This window comes from Rhinopithecus roxellana, chromosome 14 (assembly GCF_007565055.1).
Source record: "Rhinopithecus roxellana isolate Shanxi Qingling chromosome 14, ASM756505v1, whole genome shotgun sequence".
In the NCBI taxonomy this organism is placed as follows: Eukaryota; Metazoa; Chordata; class Mammalia; order Primates; family Cercopithecidae; genus Rhinopithecus; species Rhinopithecus roxellana.
In genome coordinates this window covers 56857480-56882766 of record NC_044562.1, presented here as the reverse complement: position 1 = coordinate 56882766, position 25287 = coordinate 56857480, and the positions used below count along the sequence as shown (strand labels likewise).

General features: G+C 60.3%; 2 protein-coding genes across 6 annotated transcripts in view; both read left to right on the top strand.

Moving 5' to 3' along the window:
• GAL3ST2 (galactose-3-O-sulfotransferase 2) overlaps positions 1 to 10198 on the top strand; it is a 32535-nt gene extending 22337 nt beyond the window's left edge. Inside the window, exons 2-4 of one of the 2 annotated variants that reach the window (XM_010376981.2) lie at positions 3052 to 3141; positions 6299 to 6554; positions 7857 to 10198. In XM_010376981.2, the coding sequence (XP_010375283.1) occupies positions 3052 to 3141; positions 6299 to 6554; positions 7857 to 8678 (1168 nt within the window). In that variant the 3' untranslated portion in view covers positions 8679 to 10198. The remainder of the gene's footprint in view (positions 1 to 3051; positions 3142 to 6298; positions 6555 to 7856) is intronic. The other variant, XM_030915934.1, reaches the window with a different exon arrangement.
• A 698-nt stretch (positions 10199 to 10896) lies between these two features.
• On the top strand, positions 10897 to 18350 carry NEU4 (neuraminidase 4). 4 transcript variants are annotated; one of them, XM_010376975.2, is made up of 4 exons: positions 10897 to 10981; positions 15578 to 15781; positions 15959 to 16214; positions 17001 to 18350. In XM_010376975.2, exons 2-4 carry the CDS (start codon positions 15581 to 15583, stop codon positions 17996 to 17998), a joined length of 1455 nt encoding a protein of 484 aa, XP_010375277.1. In that variant the 5' UTR covers positions 10897 to 10981; positions 15578 to 15580; the 3' UTR covers positions 17999 to 18350. The 4 variants fall into 4 exon arrangements, with proteins under 4 accessions (XP_010375277.1, XP_010375278.1, XP_010375276.1 ...); XM_010376976.2 differs by having other exon boundaries at positions 10901 to 10981; positions 15575 to 15781; positions 17001 to 18343; XM_010376974.2 differs by lacking the exon at positions 10897 to 10981 and adding an exon at positions 12493 to 12949 and having other exon boundaries at positions 17001 to 18345.
• The last annotated feature ends 6937 nt before the right edge of the window (positions 18351 to 25287 follow it).

The window sequence follows — 25287 nt, the reverse complement described above, 5'->3', positions numbered from 1 at the left end:
AGAAGTGCAGAGGGGCCATAAAGGTGCAGAGTGAGGGACCATAAACGTGCAGGGTGTTTGAGGAAGGAGTTGACTATAGCGGAAGGAAGTGATGGCCAAGGGTGGCGGCTGAGAGACCCTGCTGGTGTCCCGCACGGGCCTTATCAGTGGGTTAATCTTTAACTGTGCGGAGCCATAAAACTGCCTTTCGCACCCTGGGCCTTATCAGTGGGTTAATCGCTAACTGCGCGGAGTCGCACCCCGTGCAGCCCTCTCCCGGGAGGGTCTTGGCAAGTCCGCAGAACGGATCCAGCCGCAGAGCAGGAGCTCCGCGGTCCGTGTAGGGCCTCGTCTGGGTTTGGGAAAACATGTCCTCTCTCCTGAAGCTGTGGGTGTCTCCAGCGGGACCCTGATTCTGCCTGGGGTGCATGGCCCTCTCTGCTCTGCGGCCCTCACGCTCTCCTCCCTGTGCCTGGGGATTCTAGAGTTTACTGGGCCTTGGCCGCTGGGAACCTCTTCAAGGTGGTTCCATTTTGACTAAGGACTTGAAGGTGCATTGAAAAATTGTAGAGTGGAGGTGAAGGGAGGGCCGGGAAGCTCCTGTCCCATCTCCTAGAAGCGTAGCTGTGGTAGAGCCACGGTGGTGGCGCTGGCCTTGGTGTCTGAGGTGCTGTGTGTGCCCTGAGGATGAAGTGTGAGATATGATGGGAGTTCCTGGTTCTACCATCCCCAGTGTCTTCGAGACCCACACCCTTGGTGTGGAAGAAAAGAGACAAGATGTCATATGAAGAGGTTCTGCTGAAAGCTGCAGTCTTGGAGCTGGAGGTTCCGCTGTGGACTACTGGGTGGTTCCCGTGAGGGGCTGGGCTGTTGGCAGCCTTGAGCTGGCCCCACGTGGGCCAGCTAGTGGCTGAGTGGGGCAGGCACTTTGACCAGAGCCTTGCCTGCCAGCTCACTGCTGTGGCCACAGCCCCAGGGGTGACTTGAGGTCCCATGCAGGGTGAGGGGACTGTGGGGGGCTTGAGGTCTTGAGGGCTGCCCCTGTTTGCCGTCAGAATGCACCTGGCCACCCTGGCGCAGCCATCCTTGAAACATTCCGACAGCAATGTTTCAAGAACGTAGAGATGGGGTCTCACTATATTGCCCAGGCTGGCCTCAAGCGCCTAGGCTCAAGCAATTCTCCCACTTCTGCCTCCCAAAATGTTAGGATTACAGGTGTAAGCCGCTGCGCCAGCCTCATTCTCCTTTATCCTCTGACTTCGGTGGTTTTATTTTTTTACATTAAATCTTTGACCCCATATGGAACTGATTGTGATCTATGGAGTAGATCTGGGAGAGCTGATGTTCGTTATCATGACTGTTTAGAATTTTTCTGGCCATCACTATATGTTTTTTGTCCGTTTGAACTTTAGAAGTGACTTCTTAGTTAAAAATTCTCTTCTTGGGGATTATGCTAAAATTCAAGATTATTTTATGCAAAAATCATCTCCTTTCCCCAAAAGGAGAGGAGTGGTGGGCCAGCATGTGGGAGTGAGGACCTGCCTGTCAGGAACTGTTCTTGGGCAGGGGCCAGTGGGGCGGGGCAGAGCCAGCCCAGCCCTCCCCTCTTCTCCCAGCAGAGCATGAATGGTCCTGTGATCACTGAACAGCGGGGCAGATCCTAACCCAATTCCACGTCCCGGGAGGGTGAAGAGTGACGTCGCACTGGGCCTGGGTCCTGTCTCCCTGCTGTTCTAGCACCCCCAGCCCCCTGGCCCACCTGCCGCCTGCCCTCTCCTCCCAGCTGCTGGGCTTCTTGCCCTGCTTTGCCTTGGTTACAATTCCTCCTTCCCCACTGGCTTGTTGTGCTCCTGTGTACTCTGTAAAGCCCCATGCAAAGGCCCCAGTCCAAGCAGGAAGCTCACCCCTTGTGTCCTCTCCAGATGCTGAGCTTGTCGAATGCAGGTGTGGTGTCTGCTTCCCTTATAGCCTGTGCCTGACCTGCACCGAGACACTATGGCCCACGTGGCACCCCCACGCCATCATTGAGGGAACCCGGCCCACGTGGTAGCCCCACCCCATCATTGAGGGGCCTCTTTGCTGCTGTCACCTGATGGGGAGCTTTGCCCAGTGGATGGGGGACCCTGGCTCCCTGCCCGACTCTGCAGTCAGGCCTTATCCAGATCTGCTCTTCCCTGATTTGGCTGCACCTGCCAGGTTCCTGGGACCCAGGCCAGGCCTCCTCAGGCCTCCTCGTGTGGGCCCCGCCTCCCTGTCTGGAGACATCATGCTTCCTTCAGGCCCAGTCAGCCCGGGCTGCCACAGCAGACACCACAGACAGGATGGCCCCAGCAGCAGACATGTGCTTCTCACGGTTCTGGAGGCCGGAAGGCACGTGATCTCAAGCCAGCGTGGCGGGTTCCTAGGAGGGCCCTCCTCCTGGCCTGCAGATGCCACTTTCTCTCTGTGTCCCCATATGGGGAGTGAGGGTGGGGAGTGGAAGCTGCACTCTGGTCTCTTCCTTGTCTCAGAAGGACACGAATCCCATTACAGGGACTCCACCCGCCCTCACAACCTCGTCCAACCCTGACATGTCCCAGAGGCCCCACCTCCAGGCACTGCCACGCTGTATGTTAGCGGTTTGGCCTGTGGATTTTGGGGGCGCACAGTCCATTGCACCAAACTCTCAGCCTCTCCAGATCCCCTGGGTGCGGAGCTCAGGGTCTCCGTCCCATCACAGTCTCCCGGGGGCCCTGCCTGGGTAGAGGTCCCCTGACCTGCTCCCACCTCTGGTCCCAGGAGCGCAGCCCTGTCAGCTCCCGAACCCCAGGGAAGGGGATGGCTCATCCACTAGGCTCTTTCCAGCCCTGAGCCATTCAGGGGTGGTTGGGGTGGGATCAGATTCAGGCCTGTCCTGGGTTGAGACCCCCTAACCACTGGGCCGGCACCCAGTGGATTTGAGGACAAGATGTTACAGAGATGAGGGGAGGCCCAGACCTGTGTGGCCCAAGGACCTGGGCTTGGCCGAAGGATGGGAGGTGGGGTGGGGCTGGCGCAGCCCGGCCTGGGCACTCACGGCTGCCATTTCCACAGGTACTTCCGGGTCATCCTCCTCCTCCTCCTGGCCCTGACTCTGCTGGTGCTGGCCAGATTCCATCTCATGGACTTAGAGCTGGTCACACCGTAAGTCCTGCCCCCACCGTAAATCCTGCCCCAGGCAGGCGCCTCCTAACAGCCCCAAGGGCAGAGCCCGGGACCCCAGCATGGTCACGCCTCCCCACTGGGCCTGAATCCCTCTGGAAGAGGAGGGGCAGATGGGCCCTTCCTTGGGGGCACCTGGAGAGTCTCCTGTTAACCATAAACCTGCCTGGGCCTCTGGGGAGGGCTCTGGGGAGCAGGGGCCGGGTCTGGGTTTGGGGGCAGAGCCAGCCAGTGTGTGCAGAGGGTCCCTACGTGTGGCGGGCAGGGCTGGAGGCCTCCTTCTTGCTCCCCACAACAGAGGTGGCCTGTGGGCCTGGGCTGGGCCTGGGCTGGGATCTGGGAAGGAAAAGGTCAGAACTGTGCTCAGGACAGACCTCGCAGCCCTGGGCCCGCCTGGAGACCTTCTCCTCTGCCCGCCTGTGGTACATCCTCTGTGGAGCCCCTGTGCATGGAGGTGCCCACCTGTGCCTACCTCGCAGCCCAGCTGTGCCTCCAGACAGGGCTTCAGCCAGCCTGCTGGGAGGGTCTTCCAGGCCCTGCCACTCCCCAGCCCCTCTGGTTGGAAGAGAGAGGAAGTACCAGTGTCCTCTGGGCCGAGCTGAGCTGCGGGAGACAGGCCCCACGGACCCTGTCTTTGCTCACCCGGGTCGCCCGGGCTGGTTAGGCCTGGAGACCCTGACCCCACCATCCTGGTCACTCCTGTTGGCTCTGCTCTGGGGCAGGGAGGGCGCCTGCTACTCCAGGCCCATTGGGTAGGTGTCGTGATGGGGTTCCAGGAGTGGGCCCAGCGTCTACTCCAGCCCTACATCTGGCCACCAGTCTGGGCTTTGGGGTCCTTCCTTTTCCTGGTGTGAAGGGACCGCCAAGAAGCACCGCATGTGTGGCTGAGGTCACATGATGTCGCATGATGTCGCATGAGGTCACAGAGCCAGCTGCACGGGCACGCCTGGACGCCAGGGAGCAGGCCGGGGTGACGTGTGGGCCAGAGGGTGTAGCCCCTGAGGGAAACAGAGGTGGGTCTGAGGACACTCTCTGTGTGGCCCTGAGGCTGGGGCTGAGGGTCTGTAGGTTGGGGCGCAGTGATGAATCTGGTGGGGGTTCCAGGGTTGAGGGTGTCAACTGAAGAATCATGACATACATAAATTTGGAGAGGAGACTTTGTTTCTGATAAAGTGTGGACATCCCACAGGCTGGGTGCACAGCCGTGGAAAGGCTGTGAGGGGACGCTTCGAGGGAGGGGGTGGGACGGGGCTTACTCTGAATGGCTTGGCCAAGTACACGTTCAGCAGGTGACGGCAGGGGCTGTGGATATTCGTAAAGGGGGTCCTGACACACGTGTCCTGAACAAACACGTGTGTTACACGTGACCCACGTTCACCTTGGGGTGGAGACTGCTCATCTAACTGCGTTACAATGAGGCCCCGCACGTCAGAAGGTGAAGCTGGGACGGGAAGCACTCGGTGCGCAGCCTCTGTAAACCACCAGAACCAGTTCGGGGCTGGGGGTCCCTGCTCAGGAGACAGTTACTGAGATGAGGCTTTTGTCCGATTGCAGCTGTGGTTCTGGCTGGTGGAGCAGGGGTCAGCGAGGCAGCGTCTGGCAGGGGGTGAGCTGCACCTGCTTTAACGTTGTTCATCTCAAGGCCGGTGTTTGGTTGCCAGAGAAAAAGAAACCTCCTGTGGCAGGGAGAACCCGGTTTCTGCTTTAAGTGCAGTGTGCGTGGCTTCGCCCCTGCCTGGCGTGGCCTCAGGTCTTGTTGATAATTTGGTGTCTTATGGCCACAGTCGGTTCTGCTGGGCTATGGTCTCGTTTTATTTTTTAATTAAAAGAAAAATTTTACTAAAAGAAAAATTTTACTTTAAACGGACACGGGTGCAGAACGTGCAGGTTTGTTACACAGGTATACACGGGCCATGGTGGTTTGTGTCTCACGCATCCGTGTGAGGAGACCACCAAACAGGCTTTGTGTGAGTAACATGGCTGTTTATTTCACCTGGGTGCAGGCGGGCTGAGTCCAAAAAAGGAGTCAGCAAAGGGTGGTGGGATTATCATTGGTTCTTATAGGTTTGGGGACAGGCGGTGAAGTTAAGAGCAAGGTTTTGGGGGCAGGGGGTGAAGCTCACCAAGTACATTCTGAAGGGTGGGGAGAATTACAAAGAAACTTCTGAAGGGTGGGGGAGATTATAAAGAACCTTCTAAAGGGTGGGGGAGATTACAAAGGACATTGATCAGTTAGGGTGGGACAGAAACAAATCACAATGGTGGAATGTCATCAGGTAAGGCTATTTTCACTTCTGTGGATCTTCAGTTGCTTCAGGCCATCTGCATGTTTACGTGCAGGTCACTGGGGATATGATGGCTTAGCTTGGGCTCAGAGGCCTGACAGTTTGCTGCACCCATCAACCCGTCATCTGGGTTTCAAGCCCCACATGCATTAGGTATTTGTCCTAATGCTTTCCCTCCCCTTGCCCCCCACCCCCCGACAGGCCCTGGTATGTGCTGTTCCCCTCCCTGCGTCCACGTGTTCTCATTGTTCAAGTCCCACTTATGAGTGAGAACATGCGGTGTTTGGTTTTCTGTTCCTGTGTGAGTTTGCTGAGGATGATGGTTTCCAGCTTCATCCACGTCCCTGCAAAGGACATGAACTCATTCTTTTTTATGGCTGCATAGTATTCCACGGTATATATGTGCCACATTTTCTTCATGGTCTCTATTTAACATTCACCCTGGGCAGTTGCTGTGTCTAAACCGCAAAGGGGAGGGGGTGTGATGATGGGATGGGTCTGACCTCCCATCCCATCACTGCTGGGAACTCAGTTTTAAGGTGTGTCTGGGGTCCCTTTGGCGAAGTTTGGTTTCATTTAGGGTTTTATTTTTAGTTCTCGGGGCACAGAGTTGGGGAGCATGGTTACGGAAGACAGTTGGGGGAGTTTGTGTTTGGGCCACCAGATGGGAGGTTGTGGAGTGGGGCAAGGCTTGGGGCCATGGTTCTGTGTTTACCCAGTGGGCCCCCTGGCCTAGAGTTGGGGGGCTCAGGTTGGGAGGTCTCTCGTTGCGGTTGCCGGGCTGGGGTTCACTGTTAAGCGGGGGTCGGGGCATCTGCACCCTTGCTGATGGTGGCCTGTGCCTTCCCTCCCAGCCTGTCTGGGGGCCAGGCCAAGGGGCCGCCAGTGACCAACATCATGTTCCTGAAGACGCACAAGACGGCCAGCAGCACGGTGCTCAACATCCTCTACCGCTTTGCCGAGACCCACAACCTGTCCGTGGCGCTGCCCGCCGGCTTGCACCTCCACCTGGGCTATCCCAGGCTCTTCCTGGCACGCTACGTGGAAGGCATGGAGCCGCAGCAGCACTTCAACATCATGTGCAACCACCTGAGGTTCAACCTGCCTGAGGTGCGGTGGCCTGCTGGGCAGAAGGGTGGGCTGCGGCCGTGACTGTAGCTGCAGGGTCTGAGAGGTGTAGCCTGGAGGCTGGAGAGGAGGTGGAAGGCTTAGGGGCCGGGCATGCAGAGAGGGGGTGGGGAGGGCCTGGGCCGCACGTCCTGCTGAGCCAACCCCTGCCCCTCCAGGCAGCCAGTCGCCTACAGTTGCTCTTGGAATGAGACCTGGGAGTCCCATAGCCCCTGCCCAAGGGCATCCCCAGTGCTCTCCCGCTTCTCTGGCCTCCTCTGGTACTGCACAGGCCCGGCTCACCCCACCCCATGACCTTCGCTCCTGTGGCTGCAGGCCCTCCTTTGGGTCCCTCAGGTCTCAGCATAGAGCCCTCTTCCCCCCAGGGCTTCCCTGACCTTCCTTACAAAAGAAGCAGGGCAGGGACCATGGGCAGGAGGGCTGTGGGCAGGCACAGGTGCTTTAGGGTCACCCCCAGCGCTCTGTGGAGAACGGCCAGCAGAGGCTAGGTGATGAGGTGAGGCCAGAGGGAGGCCCGGTGGGGAGAGGTGGTGGGCAGAGAGCGGGGCAGCTTGGGTGTGCTGTGGGGTGGGGGCTGCAGAGGGAGGAGCAGGGTTCGGGACGAGGGGATAGGAAGAGGGTGGGAGCAGGGAGGAGGCCTCCCACTGTTCTCTCCCTGGGTTTCTGAGGATGGAGAAACCAGTGGTGTAGTTGGGCATGACTCTCTGGGATGACTTTACTTTCTGTGGGTGGGGTATATCCTCCAGGACCTCTGAGGGGGCACAAGTGAGGGTGAGTCCAGACCCACCCTGCCAGGAACCTGGGTCATGGGCCTTCTCTGGGCCTCAGTTTCTTTGTTAGGTGGGTGTCACCCTGGCCTGTGGGCAGCTGGTGGAGTGCTGAAGGCCCCCTGTGCCAGGGGCCTGCGGAGGGCCCTTCGTGCTGGGTCTGTGCCCCACAGCATCCCACCCCTAGAGGCCTCTGCGTCTCCTCGAGGTGTCAGTGGGAGCTCCTCCTCCCTCCTCCTGCTCTGCCCACGGCCTCCTCCTGCTGAGGCCCCTTCCTGGCGTCCTTGGCCTCTGTTTTGGGCCCCCGGGAACCAGTGACCGTGCTGCAGGGCCCGCGTGTGGCCCTGGCTCTGCTCCCGCAGCTACTGCACGAGGAGGTGCCAGGCCCGGGTCCCTCCGCAGATGTGTGGATGGGGGGCTCCCGGAGCGGGTATGGCCAGGACGCGCCCCCTCCCCGCGGGTGGGCCACCCTGGCCCGGGCCCGCGGTCCGCAGCCCGCCTCTCTGTCGCCACACAGGTGCAGAAAGTCATGCCCAACAACACCTTCTACTTCTCCATCCTGAGGAACCCCGTGTTCCAGCTGGAGTCCTCCTTCATCTACTACAAAACCTACGCCCCCGCCTTCCTGCGCGCCCCGAGCCTGGACGCGTTCCTGGCCTCGCCGCGGACGTTCTACAACGACAGCCGCCTCCTCAAGAACGTCTACGCTAAGAACAACATGTGGTTCGACTTCGGCTTCGACCCCAACGCGCCGCGCAAGGAGAGCTACGTGCGCGCGCGCATCGCGGAGGTGGAGCGGCGCTTCCAGCTGGTGCTTATCGCCGAGCACCTGGACGAGTCCCTGGTGCTGCTGCGGCGCCGGCTGCGCTGGGCGCTGGACGACGTGGTGGCCTTCAGGATCAACTCCCGCAGCGCGCGCTCCGTGACCCGCCTGGCGCCCAAGACCCGGGAGCGCGCGCGGAGCTGGTGCGCGCTGGACTGGCGCCTGTACGAGCATTTCAACCGCACCCTCTGGGGGCAGCTGCACGCCGAGCTGGGGCCGCGGCGGCTGCGCGGGGAGGTGGAGCGGCTGCGCGCCCGGAGGCGCGAACTCGCGACCCTGTGCCTGCAGGACGGCGGCGCGCCCAAGAACCACACGCAGATTAGAGACCCGCGCCTGCGCCCCTACCAGTCCGGCAGGGCGGACATCCTGGGCTACAACCTCCGGCCGGGCCTGGACAACCAGACACGGCGCGTGTGCGAGAGGCTGGTGATGCCTGAGCTCCAGTACATGGCCCGCCTGTACGCCCTGCAGTTCCCGGAGAAGCCCCGCAAGGACATCCCGTTCCTGGGGGCGTAGAGGGGCCGGGGCCGGGGCCGGGGTCGGGGCCTCCTGCGGACAGCAGCCCCTCTCCGCCGTCACCAGGGAGGCCGGGGATCCTCGCCGGGCTTCTGGGGCGTTGGGAAACCCAGGCCCGCCGGCCACGGCTCTAAAATGAAGAGGGTGGAGACCCCAGTAAGGAGCCGCCCACCCCGACGATCCGCCCAGATCCCTCCCAGAGAGCGCCCTGAGCCTAGGCGGCAGCCCCTCCCCCCGCCCCCAGGTCCTCTGTTCACTGAATTGAACTGAACAGGAGGGCGGGGGAGTAGGGGAAGCTGGATCGCAGGTCAGCACCTGCCCGGCAGGACACGCATGCCCCTGAGCCCCGGGACTCCCGAGGGTCCTGGGCACTGGGGCTGTGGGTCCTCGGAGGAACTCAGAGTGGCCCCCCTGAATTTCCCGGCGCTGGCGACAAGGTGCTGGTCCCAGAGACAGCTGCAGGCACAGGCAGTGCCACAAAGACCAGCCCGGAAACGGGGCAGGGGCCAGAGCTCAGCCGCTCCTGAATAGCTCCCCATCTTTGGCTGCAGGAGATTTGGTTCTGATGGAAGGACGTTTTCTACAGAGATGGCACAGCTGCTCACAAGACCAGAGCTCTAGCTCGGCTCCACGACCCCTGCTGGTCAGCCCCTAATGCCCCGTGAAGGAGAGGACATCTCATTTGCCAAAGGAGACTGGAGTGGTTGGGGGTCCACATACCCTTGGTTGCCTTGGAGACCATGTTGGGTGTGGTGCCAGAGGGCAGCTGTGAGCACCCCTCTTTGTCATTCACACGAGGGACAGAGCCTCCCTGCCTGGCAGGACGTGATCCCTGGCTGCCAGAGGCTCAGCGGGTAAAGGGGTGCACATGCTGGGACCAGCCGATGCCTGGGGCACGCAGGAAACGCAGCTACTCTGCTGCACCCTCAGCCTGGAGGTTGAGACCCCAGCAGTGGAGCTAGGCCTGCAGGTCTAGGTGTGTCCTTGCTTTTTTTCGGGGGGCAGGGAACCAGTATTTCAAAGAAAAGAGAGAACTCAAACCAGCAGCATAGGCAGCTCCCTCGGACCCCAGTGTAATGGGGGAGCTTCAGGAAGAGTGAATTTTCAGTGAGAGTCGGCTGTGAAGAATGGCACGAGCTCCACTGAGTCAGAGTCAGCCAGGGACCTCTGCAGGCCACCCTCCCTCCCTCTGCTCTCAGCCCAGGGAAGCCACAGGAGGGGATTCCGCCAGGTAAAGGGAGAGTGGCCCTGGAGGAGCCCACGTGCCAACAACAGGAGTCCCAGAAGACAGAGAAGACCACAGATGAGAAAGCAGGTCACGCCGAGAACAAAACATTCCCGGACCACACCCAGGGTCGGGCTGCTCATTCCCCAGGCCCAATAGCGAGATGCAGATGAACTGGGGAAGAAGAGAGATTTTATTTCTGTAACTGGTTACAGGGAGATGGCCCGGAAATGATTACCAGACTTAACTCCAGATTACAGAGTTTTTCCAGAGCTTATAAACCTTCTAGGCTCTATGTCTACGTGTAAGTGTGATTCATCTAAAGACATATGTGATTAAATTCTTCTAATCTATAACTAAGTTCGAGTCCTGATCTTCCTCTGGAGCCTCAGTAAATTTACTTGATCTAAATGGGTCCAGGTGTTTACTCTTATCTTGTCTTCTGCTAAATCATGGAGGTTTGGGGAGTTCCTTCAGAGCCCAGTAAACTTGTTTGTGGAGGCCTGGGGAGTTTTTTCAGACCCCCCAATACAACCTGTTTAATACTAACCGGGTCCTGTTAAGAATTCCTTCATAATCTCGTCATGCTTCAAGGCCCGGGAAAGCCGTGGGCAAAACTCTTGGTGGGCTTTTGTTACTTCCCAGCTTTGTATGAGGCGCTGGCTCTCAGCTTCTGATATTTCACTTCACCCTCAGTCAGTGCCGGACAGTTGTCATGGAGGCCTGCGTCAGTGAGGCCTGGCCTGCTGTGGAAACATTCCCCTGAGTTGAAGAAAGACTCACGGTTTTCAGCATCCAGTTACCCTCTGAGCATCAGGCAGAACCTGCTGGCCCCAAAACCAGGCCCCCTTGGCACACTGGGCCCGAGTGAGTTCAGCATGAGGAGGTCTGCTTCTGAGCAGAGCGCAGGTCGTCTCTGGGAGGAGGAGTGAGGGTTGGGGGCGGTGGCTGCTGTGGTGGCAGCCCTGTGCCCAGGCGTGGACTCTGCCCTCAGCTTCAGTCACCGAAGAAATGAGGTTACAGGAGAGGCACACTGTCCTTTTGTCTCTGCCTTCGAGGTTGGTGGGAACTGAAACTGGTACCATCTTTTTGAACAGAAATTTGGGGTCTTTCTGGCGACATAAAATGGTGTGTGGTTTGCAGTAGAGTGTTGAGAACAGCCTGTCCGGGTTGTGCATTGAGAAGGGGTGGTTAAAATGCCGCCACATCGTGCAGCCGTGAAAGGGGGAACACAGTGTGGCCAAAACTGCTTTTGGGGGAGGGGGCATGTCCCAGCCTTCTGTGTGATGCTGGGGTCAGCGTGGCCCCTCGGCTGCCAGAGCTCATGAAGGCAGTTAAGGAAAGCTTCCTCCCGGTGGCTTTCATCCCACAGGGACAGAGCCTCAGATGTGCCCAGGGACCTCTGAGCAGCCATGGGCCACGGGGTGACAGTTGGGGGTTGGTGGGACCCATGGCTGGCATATACCCCAGGTAGACGGTGGCTTGTCCAGGCAGAGATGCCCAGGGGAAGGAGGTGGCACCTGAGGGTGAATCTGACTTTTCAGGAGAAGCTGAAAACACGGTTTTTCTGTGAAATCTCTAGATTGAAAAAAGTGGGCTTGAAAAGCCTCGAGCAGAGGGAGTGAGGCCTGTCCCATCCCAGCTCTGTGGGCACACCCTGGTCAGACAGCCCTGCTCCAGACCCAGCCTCTGTCTCAGGGTGGCCCAGGAGGGGGCTTTGCAAGGTGACGTGGGGGCTGGGAGGCCCCGTTTCCCTATGAGCCTGGGTGCTTAGGGGATGGCCCTGGTCAGACTCCACCAGGCCCAGACTTGGGGGACAGGAGAAGGGAGATGGGCCACCCGGTTCTGGTGGGGCTGGGCTGGGGTTTCTGAGAGGTGGGGAGGTTGTGCCTTCCCACCCACCTGCCCCAGGATTCTTGGCTGAGCGGGAGGATGTGTACAATGGCCAAGTTGCCTGGACTTGGTACACCCCTCCGGGGGACTGTGAGTGCACAGGGCACTGGTGAGCGGCCCACGGGGGGCACGTGGCCCACGGGGGGCACGCAGATGAGTCGGAAGGAGCTGGGGCCCACCCCTCCCACTTCCTTCTCTCCCACATCCTCCCCGGCCCCCTCCCAGCTCCCCCCAGCAAATCCCCTCAGGCCCCAAGACCTGGAGGGATGCAGCAGGTTTATAATCTCAGCCTGGAAACCACATGACCTCCCTGTTTCCCACCACAGCCCCCGGGTTTCAGAAGCATCTGAGGACGCCCTTCGCGGGGGAGGGAGGGACAGTGAGAAGGGAGGGTGTTCAGGGCCCAGGGAGCCCCCACAGAGGCTTCCCCATCAGAGTGCACTGGGGACCTGTGGCCTCCTCTGGGATTCTGGCCTGGGCAGTGGTCATTTGAGCATCAGTTACCGAGGCTGCCTCCGAAATGGCAGGCCGGGGTCAGGCCAGCATGAATGGGCCTGGCAGGAGTCCTGCAGGGGCAGCTGTGCTGGGGAGGGGTCACCCTGGGCCCTGAGAGGCACAGGACACTGTGATGGGGTGCTGGCCTGCCAGAAGCACAGATACGGAGCCGGAGCCCAGCAAGGCCCCAGGGGCCGCTGTCCTGTGCTGTGAGGGGCTGTGCTGTGCCAGGGGAGGCCCCGCACCCAGGAAGCCCGGAAGAGAGTGTGCACTCACGGAGCCCTCCTGCCAGGGCCGCATCTCTTGAGCAGCAGACCCCTGTGTCCCCCTGGGAGGGCCACTGTGGCCTCACCACAGCCCTTGTTGGAGGGCGCATCCCTGTGCCCTCAGCACCCCAGTGTTGAGTGCGTCGACCTGCAGAGGGGAGCCTGTGCTGGCCCCAGGCATCTGTGTGGCTCTTGGGTGCCCATCTGCACCCCTGGCCCCGCTCTGGGCTTCAGTGGAGCTGTGCCACTGTGGGAGTGTCCAGGGTCCTGACGTAGCCCTGGGACGTGGCCAGCTCCCTGGCCTGCTGCCCGCACAGTGGGCCCTTGTCTCTGCTCTGGGTCAGGCAAGGCAGCCACCCATGATGAGCTCCGCAGCCTTCCCGAGGTGGCTGGTGAGTCCCTGCCCTTTGCACCCCCAGCGCCCTCACCCCTCTACCCTGGCGCTCGGGGCCAGGACCCGTTCCTGAGGGATCTGTCCCGCTACCGGCCCCTCTGTCTGGGGGTGCTGGACGAGTCCCACCGCTTGCCAACCCCAGGGTGGCGCCTCAGCTCTCAAACAAGGGGCAGGCTGCATGGATTCTGAGGGCCCCTCCAGCAAGAGGTCCCACATGCTTCTCCCAATGGGACAGTTTCCTGGCCCACAGGGTGGGTGTGACACTGAGGGTTCCTGGGGGCAGATTCAGGGCATGGGATGGAGGCAGACGGGTTGTGAGGGGCCCAATGCAGGGGGCCGGCCCCCGCCCACAGGGTTGTGCTGCAGATGGGCTGGTCGGGGACGCTGTACCAGGTGAAGGGTCTGTGGTTGGAGTCTTCGCCCTGGCCAGGGCACAGGACGTTCACAGTGCAGGCTGAGGGTCAGAGCCGCCAAGGGCCCCCGCCGGGATCCTGCGCAAAGCTTTGGCCTCTGCACTTTACGTGGGCGCATGGGAATGCCCCTCGCCAAGGTGTTCCTACACCTGACGGGTCCCCGGACAAGAAGTGCTGACCCCAAAGGGTGTGTGCGGAGGGCCTGGGCTGACCTCAGGACTCTAGGGGGACCCACAGAGGATGGGCTGCAAGGGGTGTGGGGGGTCTGTGATGGCCTCCTGCCAAGCCAGAGTGAACCCTACAACCGGTCCAGGGGTCCAGGGGCCAGAAGGCCAGGTTCTCCTGGAGGTCCTATCTCCCCCCGGCCTCGGTTTCCCCTTCTGTGACTCCACACCCCTGAGAAGGGCCCTGTCAGGGAGGGCGGGGGCACTGGTTAATGTCCAGGACACAGCTGTCCCAGTCAAGCCAAACCTCTGGAACATGCTGAACTGGCCACGCTAAGCAGGGCTGGTCTCTGAGATGGAGGGGCCTGCTGAGGACACAGAGGCTCTGTGGACCCAGGGCCTGGCCGTGGCAAGGATATCCCAAGCCAAGTGTGTGGCAGCCTTGTCCTCTCTGTGGGCCTCAGTTTCCCCTCTGTGCAACGAGGAGAGTGACCAGCTGGTTTCTGGAGCCTCCTTCCCTCCCCTCCCTCTCTGTCCCCAGGAGTGGGCCTGGGCCTCATGTCTGCAGGGGGTGCTGACGCCTGCTCCTGTGGTCCGGGCCTTGGGGAGGGAGCCAAGTGCAGAGAGAATGTCTTGCTTGTGCCTGCTCAGCCCAGAGGGACACGTGGCGTCTGCACCTGCTTCCCGCTTGGACACAATTGCCCTTTGAGAGCAGAGCCAGGGCCTTTTTGGGGACAGGAAGCTGCTCTCAGAAGCCACACACTGGTGGTGGGGGAGCAGCAGGAAGGGGCCGGCCAGCTGCCCTAGCCAAGAGCCTTTCAGGAACCGGCCGCCCAGGGCAGAGGTGGCTGGAGGTGGAGCTGTTTGTTCAGGCCTCAGGTGTAGGGGCAAGGCCTGCCTGGGTTTTGCACGAGTGTTGCACCTTTACCTGGGTCTCCATCGGTCCCACCTGACTCGTGAGTGTGCGTGGGTCCCTGTTGTAGGCAGGCGTTGTGCCCTGGCCAGGCGCGGTGTTCGGCATCCGGCCATCTCCCTCCGCCCTCCTTCCCTTAGCCTCCCATCCAGGTGCCCCGTGTGCCCAGCCTGGGTGACTGGCCGTGGCTCCGACCGCTCCGAGTCCTGCACGATGGGTACCAGCGTTCCCACCTTTCTGCAGCTGCGCCACCTCCCTTGCCGGGCTGTGTGTGCTCACGCTTGGCCTGGCCTGCCTTTGTGCGGTCAGACCGAGAGACCCCCAGACAGGTCCCGCTTGCAGCAAGCAGACCACATATGTGCCCCAAATGCCTGCTTACCCGGGCCCTGCCCTGGTGGGTGTTGTCTGGGAGCCCTACTCAGCTTTGGGGCTTCTGATTCCTATGGGTGCTTCTCAGGTGCTCCTCAGGTCAGGGCCTGCAGGTGCAAAGCACCAGGCAGTGGGGTGGGGGCACTATGGGGCCAGCTGCCTGCAGGCAGGGGTCTGATCACCGAGCACCTGTCCCCTGCAGGATCCCTGGCTGTGGGCAATCCGATGACGTTCAGGAAGTGGGAGCGGGTCCCCTGTCCCCATGGCTCCCAGCAGTCCCTGTGAGCTCACCTCTTTGTGTCTCTGTTTGCTGTAGCCTCTATTCTGGGGACACTGAGCCTCTCCTTGCTTGAGATTTTGGGTCCTGATTGTCCACATGACCTCCTGCTGGGTGAATTCTGGGATGACCCTGTGTCCTGGGCACATGGCTGGCAGGGTCCCGGGGCTCTCCGGCCAGCCTCCCCTGCACCTCCGCACCAACCAGCCTGGCTGAGGGTCAACTCCCAGAGCCGTGTTGAGAGGGGAAGGGCTGATTCCACAGACATTTGGGGTGCAGGGGGTGTGAGGGTGGGCTGGGGAGGGGCTGCTCCAGATCAGGGGTGAGGGAGTCAGAAACAGGGCTGACCCCAAGGTGGGTACAGGAAGAGGCCTAGGTGTGGGCAGGAGCTGTCTACAACTCCTGAGCCCCTTCCCCAGTCCAGACGAGGAGTGAGTGTGGGGCTCCCTGGGTCTGCCTTGCTGACCTGTGGCCCTGCACTGACCAGCAGAGCATGGGGGCCCCTCATACCCCTTCACGGACAGTGCTCTTCCAGCGAGAGAGGACCGGCCTGACCTACCGCGTGCCCTCGCTGCTCCCCGTGCCCCCCGGGCCCACCCTGCTGGCCTTTGTGGAGCAGCGGCTCAGCCCCGACGACTCCCACGCCCACCGCCTGGTGCTGAGGAGGGGCACACGGGCGGGGGGCTCCGTGCGGGTGAGTGGCCGGGCCCACTGGGGCTGCACACCGGGGGACAGGGGCGGGGGTGGCGGTGGCAGGCGGGTGCCCGAGGTAGAGATGAGCAAACCAGGCTCAGCTGTCTCAGGTGCCCCGCGGGGGGCTGTGCCCAGGTCCCTGGACATCCTAGTCAGCGGCACTTCCTCCTCTGGGCAGTGGGGCGCCCTGCAGGTGCTGGGGACAGCGGCCCTGGCAGAGCACCGGTCCATGAACCCCTGCCCCGTGCACGACACTGGCACAGGCACCATCTTCCTCTTCTTCATCGCGGTGCTGGGCCACACGCCCGAGGCTGTGCAGATTGCCACGGGAAGAAACGCTGCACGCCTCTGCTGTGTGGCCAGCCGTGACGCCGGTCTCTCGTGGGGCAGTGCCCGGGACCTCACCGAGGAGGCCATCGGTGGTGCCGTGCAGGGTAGGTGGGCAGGGTGCCGGTCTGGGTCCCTCGGATTGGCCACGGTCCACATGGAAGGGAGATTCCAGCTGGAAATGTCCATTCTGCCCCAGCCCCGCCCCTGCCTCCAGCCACAAGGGAACCAACCATCCCTCTCCCCAGGACTGTCCTGAGCCTTCCGTCCCACGCAAATGGGTACTGGTCGCCACCCAGTCCACCCGGTGGGCAGGAGCAGGCAGGCCCTCTATGGCTGATCAGACTCTCTCTCATCCCCCCGGGTCATCCCTTTATCTGCAGAGGAGAAGGCTGGATGCTGAGGTGTCTCTCAGCTCCCAAACCAACAGCCACCCCGCCCCGCCCCTTCCTCTTATTCGTTACTCCCTTCTCACCCTGCCCAGGGCCTGGCCAGGCCTTGCCCATAGCTTTCCCTCCACCCCGTCCTCTGTGGCCACCTGACCCTGGCCTGTGGGAGCCACAGCAGGGAGTAGAGCAGATACATGGCGGGCCCCGGGACCCCACCGCAGGGCCTCACTCCCCCTGCCCGCCCTCCGCTGTATCTGTATGGACAGTGCTCGCCAGCCTCCATGGGTGCCATCCACCTGGGCTCAGCTGCTAAGGGCTGGGAGAGGCTTGTTCAGCCTGGGAGGACTCAGGGCAGCTGCGATGAGTCGTGTGGAAGGGTGGTCAGAGTGCGACGGTCCTAACCCGAGGCACCAGCCCCTCCTTCCCCATCCCCCTGTGCCCTCCTCCATCCCCCCCACCTCAGGGACTCAGCAGCCCCTCCCACCTCCGCCCTCCTCCCCACAGACTGGGCCACGTTCGCCGTGGGTCCCGGCCATGGCGTGCAGCTGCCCTCAGGCCGCCTGCTGGTGCCCGCCTACACCTACCGCGTGGACCGCCGAGAGTGTTTTGGCAAGATCTGCCGGACCAGTCCCCACTCCTTCGCCTTCTACAGCGATGACCACGGCCGCACCTGGCGCTGTGGAGGCCTCGTGCCCAACCTGCGCTCAGGCGAGTGCCAGCTGGCGGCAGTGGATGGTGGACAGGCCGGCAGCTTCCTCTACTGCAATGCCCGGAGCCCCCTGGGCAGCCGCGTGCAGGCGCTCAGCACTGACGAGGGCACCTCCTTCCTGCCCGCAGAGCGCGTGGCTTCCCTGCCTGAGACGGCCTGGGGCTGCCAGGGCAGCATCGTGGGCTTCCCAGCCCCCACCCCCAGGAGGCCATGGGATGACGGTTGGTCAGTGGGCCCTGGGAGTCCCCTCCACACTCCACGCCTTGGTCCTGGGGTCCATGAACCCCCAGAGGAGGCTGCTGGAGACCCCCATGGAGGCCAGGTGCCTGGTGGGCCCTGCAGCCATCTGCAGCCTCAGGGGGACGGCCCCAGGCAGCCTGGCCCCAGGCCTGGGGTCAGTGGGGATGTGGGGTCCTGGACCCTAGCGCTCCCCATGCCCTTTGCTGCCCCGCCCCAGAGCCCCACGTGGCTGCTGTACTCCCACCCAGTGGGGCGCAGGGCTCGGCTGCACATGGGTATCCGGCTGAGCCAGGCCCCGCTGGACCCGCGCAGCTGGACAGAGCCCTGGGTGATCTACAAGGGCCCCAGTGGCTACTCCGACCTGGCGTCCATTGGGCCGGCCCCTGAGGGGGGCCTGGTTTTCGCCTGCCTGTACGAGAGTGGGGCCAGGACCTCCTACGATGAGATTTCCTTTTGCACATTCTCCCTACGTGAGGTCCTGGAGAACGTGCCCGCCAGCCCCGAGCTGCCCAACCTTGGGGACAAGCCTCAGGGGTGCTGCTGGCCCTCCTGACAGGCCTTCTGGCCGTGCCCATGCCCCTTGGGTGCCCGGGGCAGAGGGGTGGAATACGCTGGGGTGCCCCAGGATGGATGTGGGGGGCTCTTAGTGCAGAATCCTGTGGATTAGAAACAAGTTGCTCCTCAGAGCTCTCAAGCAGGGGTTGCTCTTCAGGAAGGGGAACAGCGGCTGGGAGTGAGCAGGGCAGGTAGGGGCAGGAAGTGGGCCCTGGGCGACCCCCCACAGCTCCCTTCTGAGGCTGCAGGGCCAGGCACCGGACTGCAGGTAGCCCAGGGTGTTGTGGGTGGCAGCACTTGCTTGCTGGCTGCTTTCTGGCTCGAAATAAAGGAATCGTGCTTGTGTTGGGGTAGACGTTTCTTTCCTTTTCAGGTTCCAGCCCTGGGGAGGGGAGCTCTGCTCTAACCCACTTCTCTGACCCCATCCCAAAATCTCACTGCCTTAGCAAAGCTCTGCTCCTAAACATCCCGGGGCCAGCAGAGAGAGGGTAGGAGGGAGGAAGCGGCTTCCGCCCTTGACCTCAAATCACCTTGATGGTGATTTGCAAGTGGTCTGCCGCACTCTCTGAACTTCCTACCAGAGGAGTAGGAGGTAGGGCCTCTCCCCGCAGAGCTGGACACCAGGAGGGGGTCACCTTCCAGGATCAGCCCTGTGTCCCGCTCCCCTGACCCCACCATGGAGAGGGCTTGGGCTCCACTGGGGCTGTTTCCCCAGGCAAGTTCCTTTTTATTTATTCTCCTTTTAAAGTCTTCATTTCTGATGATAAAAGGAACATATGCTTACTGTAGAAAATCTGGAAAATGAGCCGGGCACAATGGCTCACGCCTGTAATCCCAGCACTTTGGGAGGTCGAGGCAGGTGGATCACCTGAGGTCAGGAATTCGAGACCAGCCTGGCCAACATGGTGAAATCCCGTCTCTACTAAAAACACAAAAATTAGCTGGGCATCGTGGTGGGCACCTGTAATCTCAGCTACTTGGGAGGCTGAGGCAGGAGAATCACTTTAGCCTAGGAGGCGGAGGTTGCAGTGAGCTGAGATTATGCCACTGCACTCCAGCCTGGGTGACAGAGTGAGACTCCAAAAAAAAAAAAAAAAAAAAGAAAAAAGAAAAAAAAAGAAAGAAAGAAAAAAAGAAAATCTGGAAAATGTAGAAAGCTATAAAGAAAAAATAGAAGTGAGCCCTGGGCCCCTCTCTCCACGGGCCCTTCCTTCTGGCTTCAAGTGCTCCTGCCCAGCCTGCTGCCACGCCCGTGGACGGCACCAGCTGGGGGGTGCACACGTGTGCCACCTTCTTCCCGGCCCTGAATTGTGTGTGATGGGCTCCTTTGCGTGTCTCTGGGTCTGGTCACCCCTTGGGCTGGCTTTGGTGACCAGTCCCAAGGGCGGGGACCCATGGCCAGCCCCCAGCAGTGAGGGGCATCCAGGTGGTCTCTGAGTCGCCGAAGGTCCCCAGGGGAGCAGAGATGACCTCCCCTTGCGGCCCCCTTTTCCCCAGCAACTGTGCTGCCAGGAGGGCTGCTGCCTGAGAGGGGCCACCACTGGGTTCCAGGCAGGGGCAGGATGGGGGCCTGGATCCGGGGCCCCTGAGAGCCCTGAGTTCCCACAATCACCCTGGGCCCCTCCCCACCTCAGGCAGCCTCAGCACCTCATAGGAGGGGCCCCTTGCCCCGGCCCTGGCAGTGCTGGTTTTAGGGGGTCTGTGTCTTAGTGTCTTGCGGCTGCTAAAATGAAATATATAGACCAGGGGGCTTGGGAACAACAGAAATGTATTTCTTATGGTTCTGGAGGCTCAAAGTCCAAGGTCAAAGTCTGTGATCATGGGAGCAGGCTCCGTGTCTGATAAGGGCCCTGTTTCTGGCTCATGGATGGCGGCCTCTGGCTGTGTCACACGACGGGAGGCAGGTCTCTCCTGGGTCTCCTGTATGGGACGCTATCCCATTCGTGAGGGCTCCACCCTCCCAGGAGGCCCCGCCTCCTGACTTTATCACCTTGGGGTTAATATTTCAACTGGGAATCTAGGGCGCACGTGTAGATCACGTGCTGGGTGCATCCTGTCATGCATGTGTACTGCCTCGTGGCACGTGTGTAGGTTGTGTGCTGGGTGCATCCTGTCATGCGTGTGTCCTGGCTTATGACACGTGTGTAGTTCACATGCTGGGTGCATCCCGTCATGCGTGTGTCCTGGCTTGTGGAGTGTGTAGATTATGTGCTGGGTGCATCCTGTCATGCATGTGTCCTGGCTTGTGGAGTGTGTAGGTCACGTGCTGGGTGCATCCTATCATGCGTGTGTCCTGCCTTGTGGTGTGTGTGTAGGTGGTGTGGCTGGGTGCATCCTGCCATGCATGTGTCCTGGCTCGTGGTGCTTGTAGGTCATGTGCTGGTTGCATCCTGTCATGCATGTGTTCTGGCTCACGGCACGTGTAGGTTGTGTGCTGGGTGCATCCTGTCATGTGTGTGTCCTGCCTCATGGTGCTCGTAGGTCACATTCTGGGTGCGTTGTGTCACATGTGTGTCCTGGCTTGTGGCACGTGTGTAGGTCATGTACTGGGTGCATTGTGTCATGCGTGTGTACTGGCTTGTGACGTGTGTGTAGGTCATGTGCTGGGTGCATCCTGTCATGCATGTGTCCTGGTTTGTGGCACATGTAGGTCGTGTGCTGGGTGCATCCTGTCATGCGTGTGTCCTGGCTTGTGGCACGTGTGTGGACCACATGCTGGGTGCATTGTGTCATGCATGTGTCCTGGCTTGTGACGTGTGTGTAGGTTGTGTACTGGGTGCATTGTGTCACATATGTGTCCTGGCTTGCAATGCGTATGTAGGTCACATGCTGGGTGCATCCTGTCATGCGTGTGTCCTGGCTTGTGGCATGTGTAGGTCATGTGCTGGGTGCATCCTGTCATGTGTGTGTCCTGGCTCGTGGCATGTGTAGGTCATGTGCTGGGTGCATCCTGTCATGTGTGTGTCCTGGCTTGTGACACGTGTGTAGGTCACATGCTGGGTGCATCCTGTCATGCGTGTGTCCTGGCTTGTGGCATGTGTAGGTCATGTGCTGGGTGCATCCTGCCATGCGTGTGTCCTGACTCATGACGTGCATGTAGGTCACATGCTAGGTGCATCCTGCTATGCATGTGTTCTGGCTCATGGCGTGTGTAGGTCGTGTGCTGAGTGCATCCTGTCATGCGTGTGTCCTGGCTTGCGGCTAGCAGGGTCATCACAGTCCACTCTTCTGCCTTCAGATCTGAGCCAAAGAAGCCGCAGGCCTCTCTGAGGTTCTGGAAGCCGTGGAACCCAGTGGGGCTCTGCACGGCCCATTCTTCTTCATTTGCTTCTATACTGGGGTGAGCGGCATCCCCAAATTCATGTCCCCCTGGAAGCTCAGCCTGTTGCCTTATTGGAAGTAGGGCCTTTGCAGACATGATGGAGTAAGAGGAGGTCACACTGGATTGCAGTGGGTTTAGCCCAGTGATGACTGTCCTTGTGAGCCATAGACACAGGGAGAAGCCGTGTGAAGGTGAAAGCAGAGGCTGCAGTGACACCGCCACCAGCCACAGGGGCTGTTCAGAGCTGGAAGAGGCTGAAGGACGCTGCGCTGGAGGCTTCAGAGACAGTGCGGGCCTGTCACCCTTGGCTTCAGACTCGGCCTTCAGAGCCACGAGAGGACGCATTTCCATCACTTCAGCCGTCGGTCAGTGAGATTTGTTGCAGCAGCCTAGGAAGCAGCACACCTTCCCGCCTTTGCCCTCTGTCCATCCATCCGTCCACGTGGGCCTCAGACCCTGGGGGTTCCTGGCCATCACTGCCTGGCTGTGTGCAGCCTCGACCTTGCGTCAGACAGACTTGGGCTGGAGGTCCCCAGGAGCTCCAGTCGCTGTGACAGAGCTTCTTGACATCCTGGGCTTTCTGCGGCTGGGGCACCCTCCGAGCTGGGGTTGGGTCCTGAAGGAGCCAGGGCCTCGGAGCCCTGGCCCCACCTGAGGAGGCACTGGCTCCTCCAGGTCTGGGCAACTGCTCAGGACCGGGGAAGGCTCTGCCAGGTGTGATCCCCAGGCTGGGAGAGGGTGTGTGGGGAGGCTGCCTGGCTCAGGGCAGGTTGAGCCCTTCCTCCTGCCCTCCTGCCCCTGCTCCAACTGCAGCGGGACCTGCCAGGGGCTCAGGACATCTGGGGTCTGCTGGTGGGGGGTTGCTGTGCACTTTCCTCCTACTGCACTGGGAGTTCCTCTGGCATCCTGGGAGGCCTGTGTCTCCAGAGAGACCAGCCCCCTAGACTCCTCCCACCACGGGTGGCTGCCCTGGCACCCGACCAGCTCCTGAGCTCCTGCCCCACCTCCGCACTCCTGACGGCTGCTCTCCCAGCCTCTTTTCCTTCCTTCCACTCCTATGTGGTTTGGATCTGTGTCCCCTCCCAAATCTTATGTGGAACTGTAATTCCCAGTGTTGGAGGGGGCCTGGTGGGAGGTGACTGGATTATGGGGCGGATTCTCACGAAGTGTTTACTGCCTTCACCTCGGTGCTGTCCTCACGACAGTGAGTTCCCCCACGACCTGGCTGTTAAAAGGTGTGCGGCACCTCCCCGCCTTGCTCCTGCTCCTGCTTTCACCATGTGACGCGCCTGCTCCCCCTTCTCTTCCACCAGGATTGTGGGTTTCCTGGGGCCTCCCCGGAAGCCGAGCAGATGCCAGCACCACACTTCCTGTAGAGTCTGCAGAACCAGGAGCCGATTAAACTTCTTTTCTTTAAGAAACGCCCAGCCTCTGGTGTTCCTTCACAGCAGGGTGAGGGGGACACCCTGAGCCTTAGGGGCAACGCCTGCTGCTGTCCCCAGGCCAGGCCGGGCAGTGGCTCAGGAACGTGGCTGGGAACACGGTGCTAGGGCCGGGGTCAGGGCTCTGTCGTGGAGGTAGAATGTCTTTGTGGTTCCTTCCTCACCCTCATCCTTTTACCTCTTGTCCTGGCTTACGGGGCTGGCAAGGACTTCCAGGAAGATGTTAAACAGCCTTGATGTCTGATAGGCCAAACAAGCGCTTGGAAGCTGTCTGCGTCCTCACTCCGGGGGCCTGCACCATGATGTCACTGCGAAGGGCTGCGCAGAAGGGGCCGGCTGAGGGTCTTGAGGTGAGAAATCATCCTGGTCGTCTGGGTGGGTCCAGGGTCTCACCAGCGTCCTTATGGGAGGGGACAGAGGGTGGGAGAGGAGGGAAGACGCCTTGCAGCTGGGTTTGAAGATGGAGGAGGGGCCACAGCTGAGGAGCTGGTAGCCTCTGGAAGCTGGGAAAGGTGGGAAGTGAAGCCCCCACGGCCTGCAGAGGAAACAGCCCTGCGGATGCCTTGATGTTAGCCCAGGGAGGCCACGTCAGAGCTCCAGCCTCTAGAACTGCTGGGGATGCATTTGTGTCATTTTAAGCTCCAGGTCTGTGTGATTTGCAGCCTCAGGGAACAGTTGTGGGGCCACCAGGGTCCTGCCCTGCTCCCACCTTCTGGGCTCCAGGACGCGGGCATTGGACCTCTCACCGTACGCGTGACCCTCTGCTGTGCACTCTCCTCCTCGTTGGTGTCTGTGCTGCATTCTGGTTGGTTTTTCTTGGCTTCTTTTTGTTTTTCCAATTCACTAATTCTCTCTTTGCTGTGTGTAATTAGCTGGGAGTTACTCTCTTGCTCCCTATCTCCCTCCCCCACCCTTTCTCTGTCCTTATCTCTCTGTCTCTGTGTCTGTCTCTGTTTCTCTTTGTGTTTGTGCCTCTCTCTGTCTCTCTGTCTCTGTGTCTCTGACTGTCTCTCTTTGTGTTTGTGCCTGTTTCTTTCCATGACTCTGTCTCTCTCTGTGTCTCTCTCTGTGTCTCTGACTCTGTGTCTCTGTCTCTCTGTGTCTCTGATTCTGTCTCTGTGTCTCTGTCTCTGTGTTTCTGTCTCTCTCTGTGTCTCTGACTCTGTGTCTCTGTCTCTCTGTGTCTCTGACTCTGTCTCTGTGTCTCTGTCTCTGTTTCTGTCTCTCTCTGTGTCTCTGAGTCTCTCTGTCTCTGTGTCTCTGACGCTGTCTGTCTCTCTGTGTCTGTCTCTCTGTGTCTCTGTCTCTGTGTCTTTGTCTCTCTGTGTCTCTGCCTCTTTCTGTGTCTCTGAGCCTCTCTCTGTGTCTCTGTCTCCCTGTGTCTCCCTTTCTATTCTTCTCCACGACTTTCTCTTTGTTTGACTTTCTGCTCCTGCCCTGTGCGCAGAGGGGCGAAGAGGAAGCTTTTGCGCATGCGCAGAAGGCCCCTATGCGCCACTTGTTCCATCGAGGATGAAATAAAGCCCCGCGGGGTGGAGAACGTTTGTGTTTTCCAGGTGTGGAGATCACGGCCCAGCAAGTGCTCTGTTGTTCAAGGTTCTCAGGAGGTAGAAACAATCTCGCAGCCCGCCTGCGTGGCTTCCACAGCCATTCCCTTAAGCGTTTTCCACTTCGCGTGATTAAAAGAGTTATGACGGCCCCAGGCACTTGCTTTACCTGCTCAAACCAGAGTGTCATTCCATCCCGTTCATTCCACAGCTTTCCCCAAATGCACACAAGTGAAATGTAAATGTGAATGTGTGTGTACCTATCTCCCGTTTCTCCCGAAGTGAGATCGTCAGCTGCTGTCACTGCACAGCCATGCAGGGACCAGGCCCTGCCCTTCAGCCCCAGGCTTCGGCCCCCAGCGTTGTCTCCAGAGGCTCATGCCTGACCCTTGATGCTCAGCTTTTCCTGCTTCTTCGGGTTCCCAAGGCGTCCCAGCCAACTTCCCACCTGCAAACCCCTACCCTGGGAGCTTGACCAATGACATCGACATCTTTCAGTACTTGAATCCTTTCTCCTCCTCCTCCTCTTCTTCTTCTTCTCCCCCTCCCCCTCCCTCTCCCTCTCCCCCTCCTCCTCCTCCTCCTCCTTCTTCTTCTTCTTCTTCTTCTCCCCCTCCCCCTCCCTCTCCCTCTCCCTCTCCTCCTCCTCCTCCGCCTCCTCCTCCTCTTCTTCTTCTTCTCCCCCTCCCCCTCCCTCTCCCTCTCCTCCTCCTCCTCCTCCTCCTCCTCCTTCTTCTTCTTCTCCTTCCTCTTCCTCTTCTTCCTCTTCTTCTTCCTTCTTCTTCCTTCTTCCTTCTCCTTCCTTCTCCTTCCTTCTCCCTCCTCCTCCTCCTTCCTCCTCCTCCTCCTCTTCTTCTTCTTCCTCTTCCTCTTCTCCTTCTTCCTCTTCTTCTCCTCCTCCTCCTCCTCCTGCTCCTCCTTCTTCTTCTCCTTCTCCTTCTCCTTCTCCTCCTTCTTCTTCGTCTCCCTCTGTCGC

Coding starts and splice junctions, on each gene's coding strand:
- NEU4 (XM_010376973.2), top strand. CDS start 12,917: ATGATGAGCTCCGCAGCCTTCCCGAGGTGGCTG. Junction 12,950..15,574: donor CAGCCTTCCCGAGGTGGCTG/GTGAGTCCCTGC, acceptor TGCACTGACCAG/CAGAGCATGGGGGCCCCTCA. Junction 16,215..17,000: donor CATCGGTGGTGCCGTGCAGG/GTAGGTGGGCAG, acceptor TCCTCCCCACAG/ACTGGGCCACGTTCGCCGTG.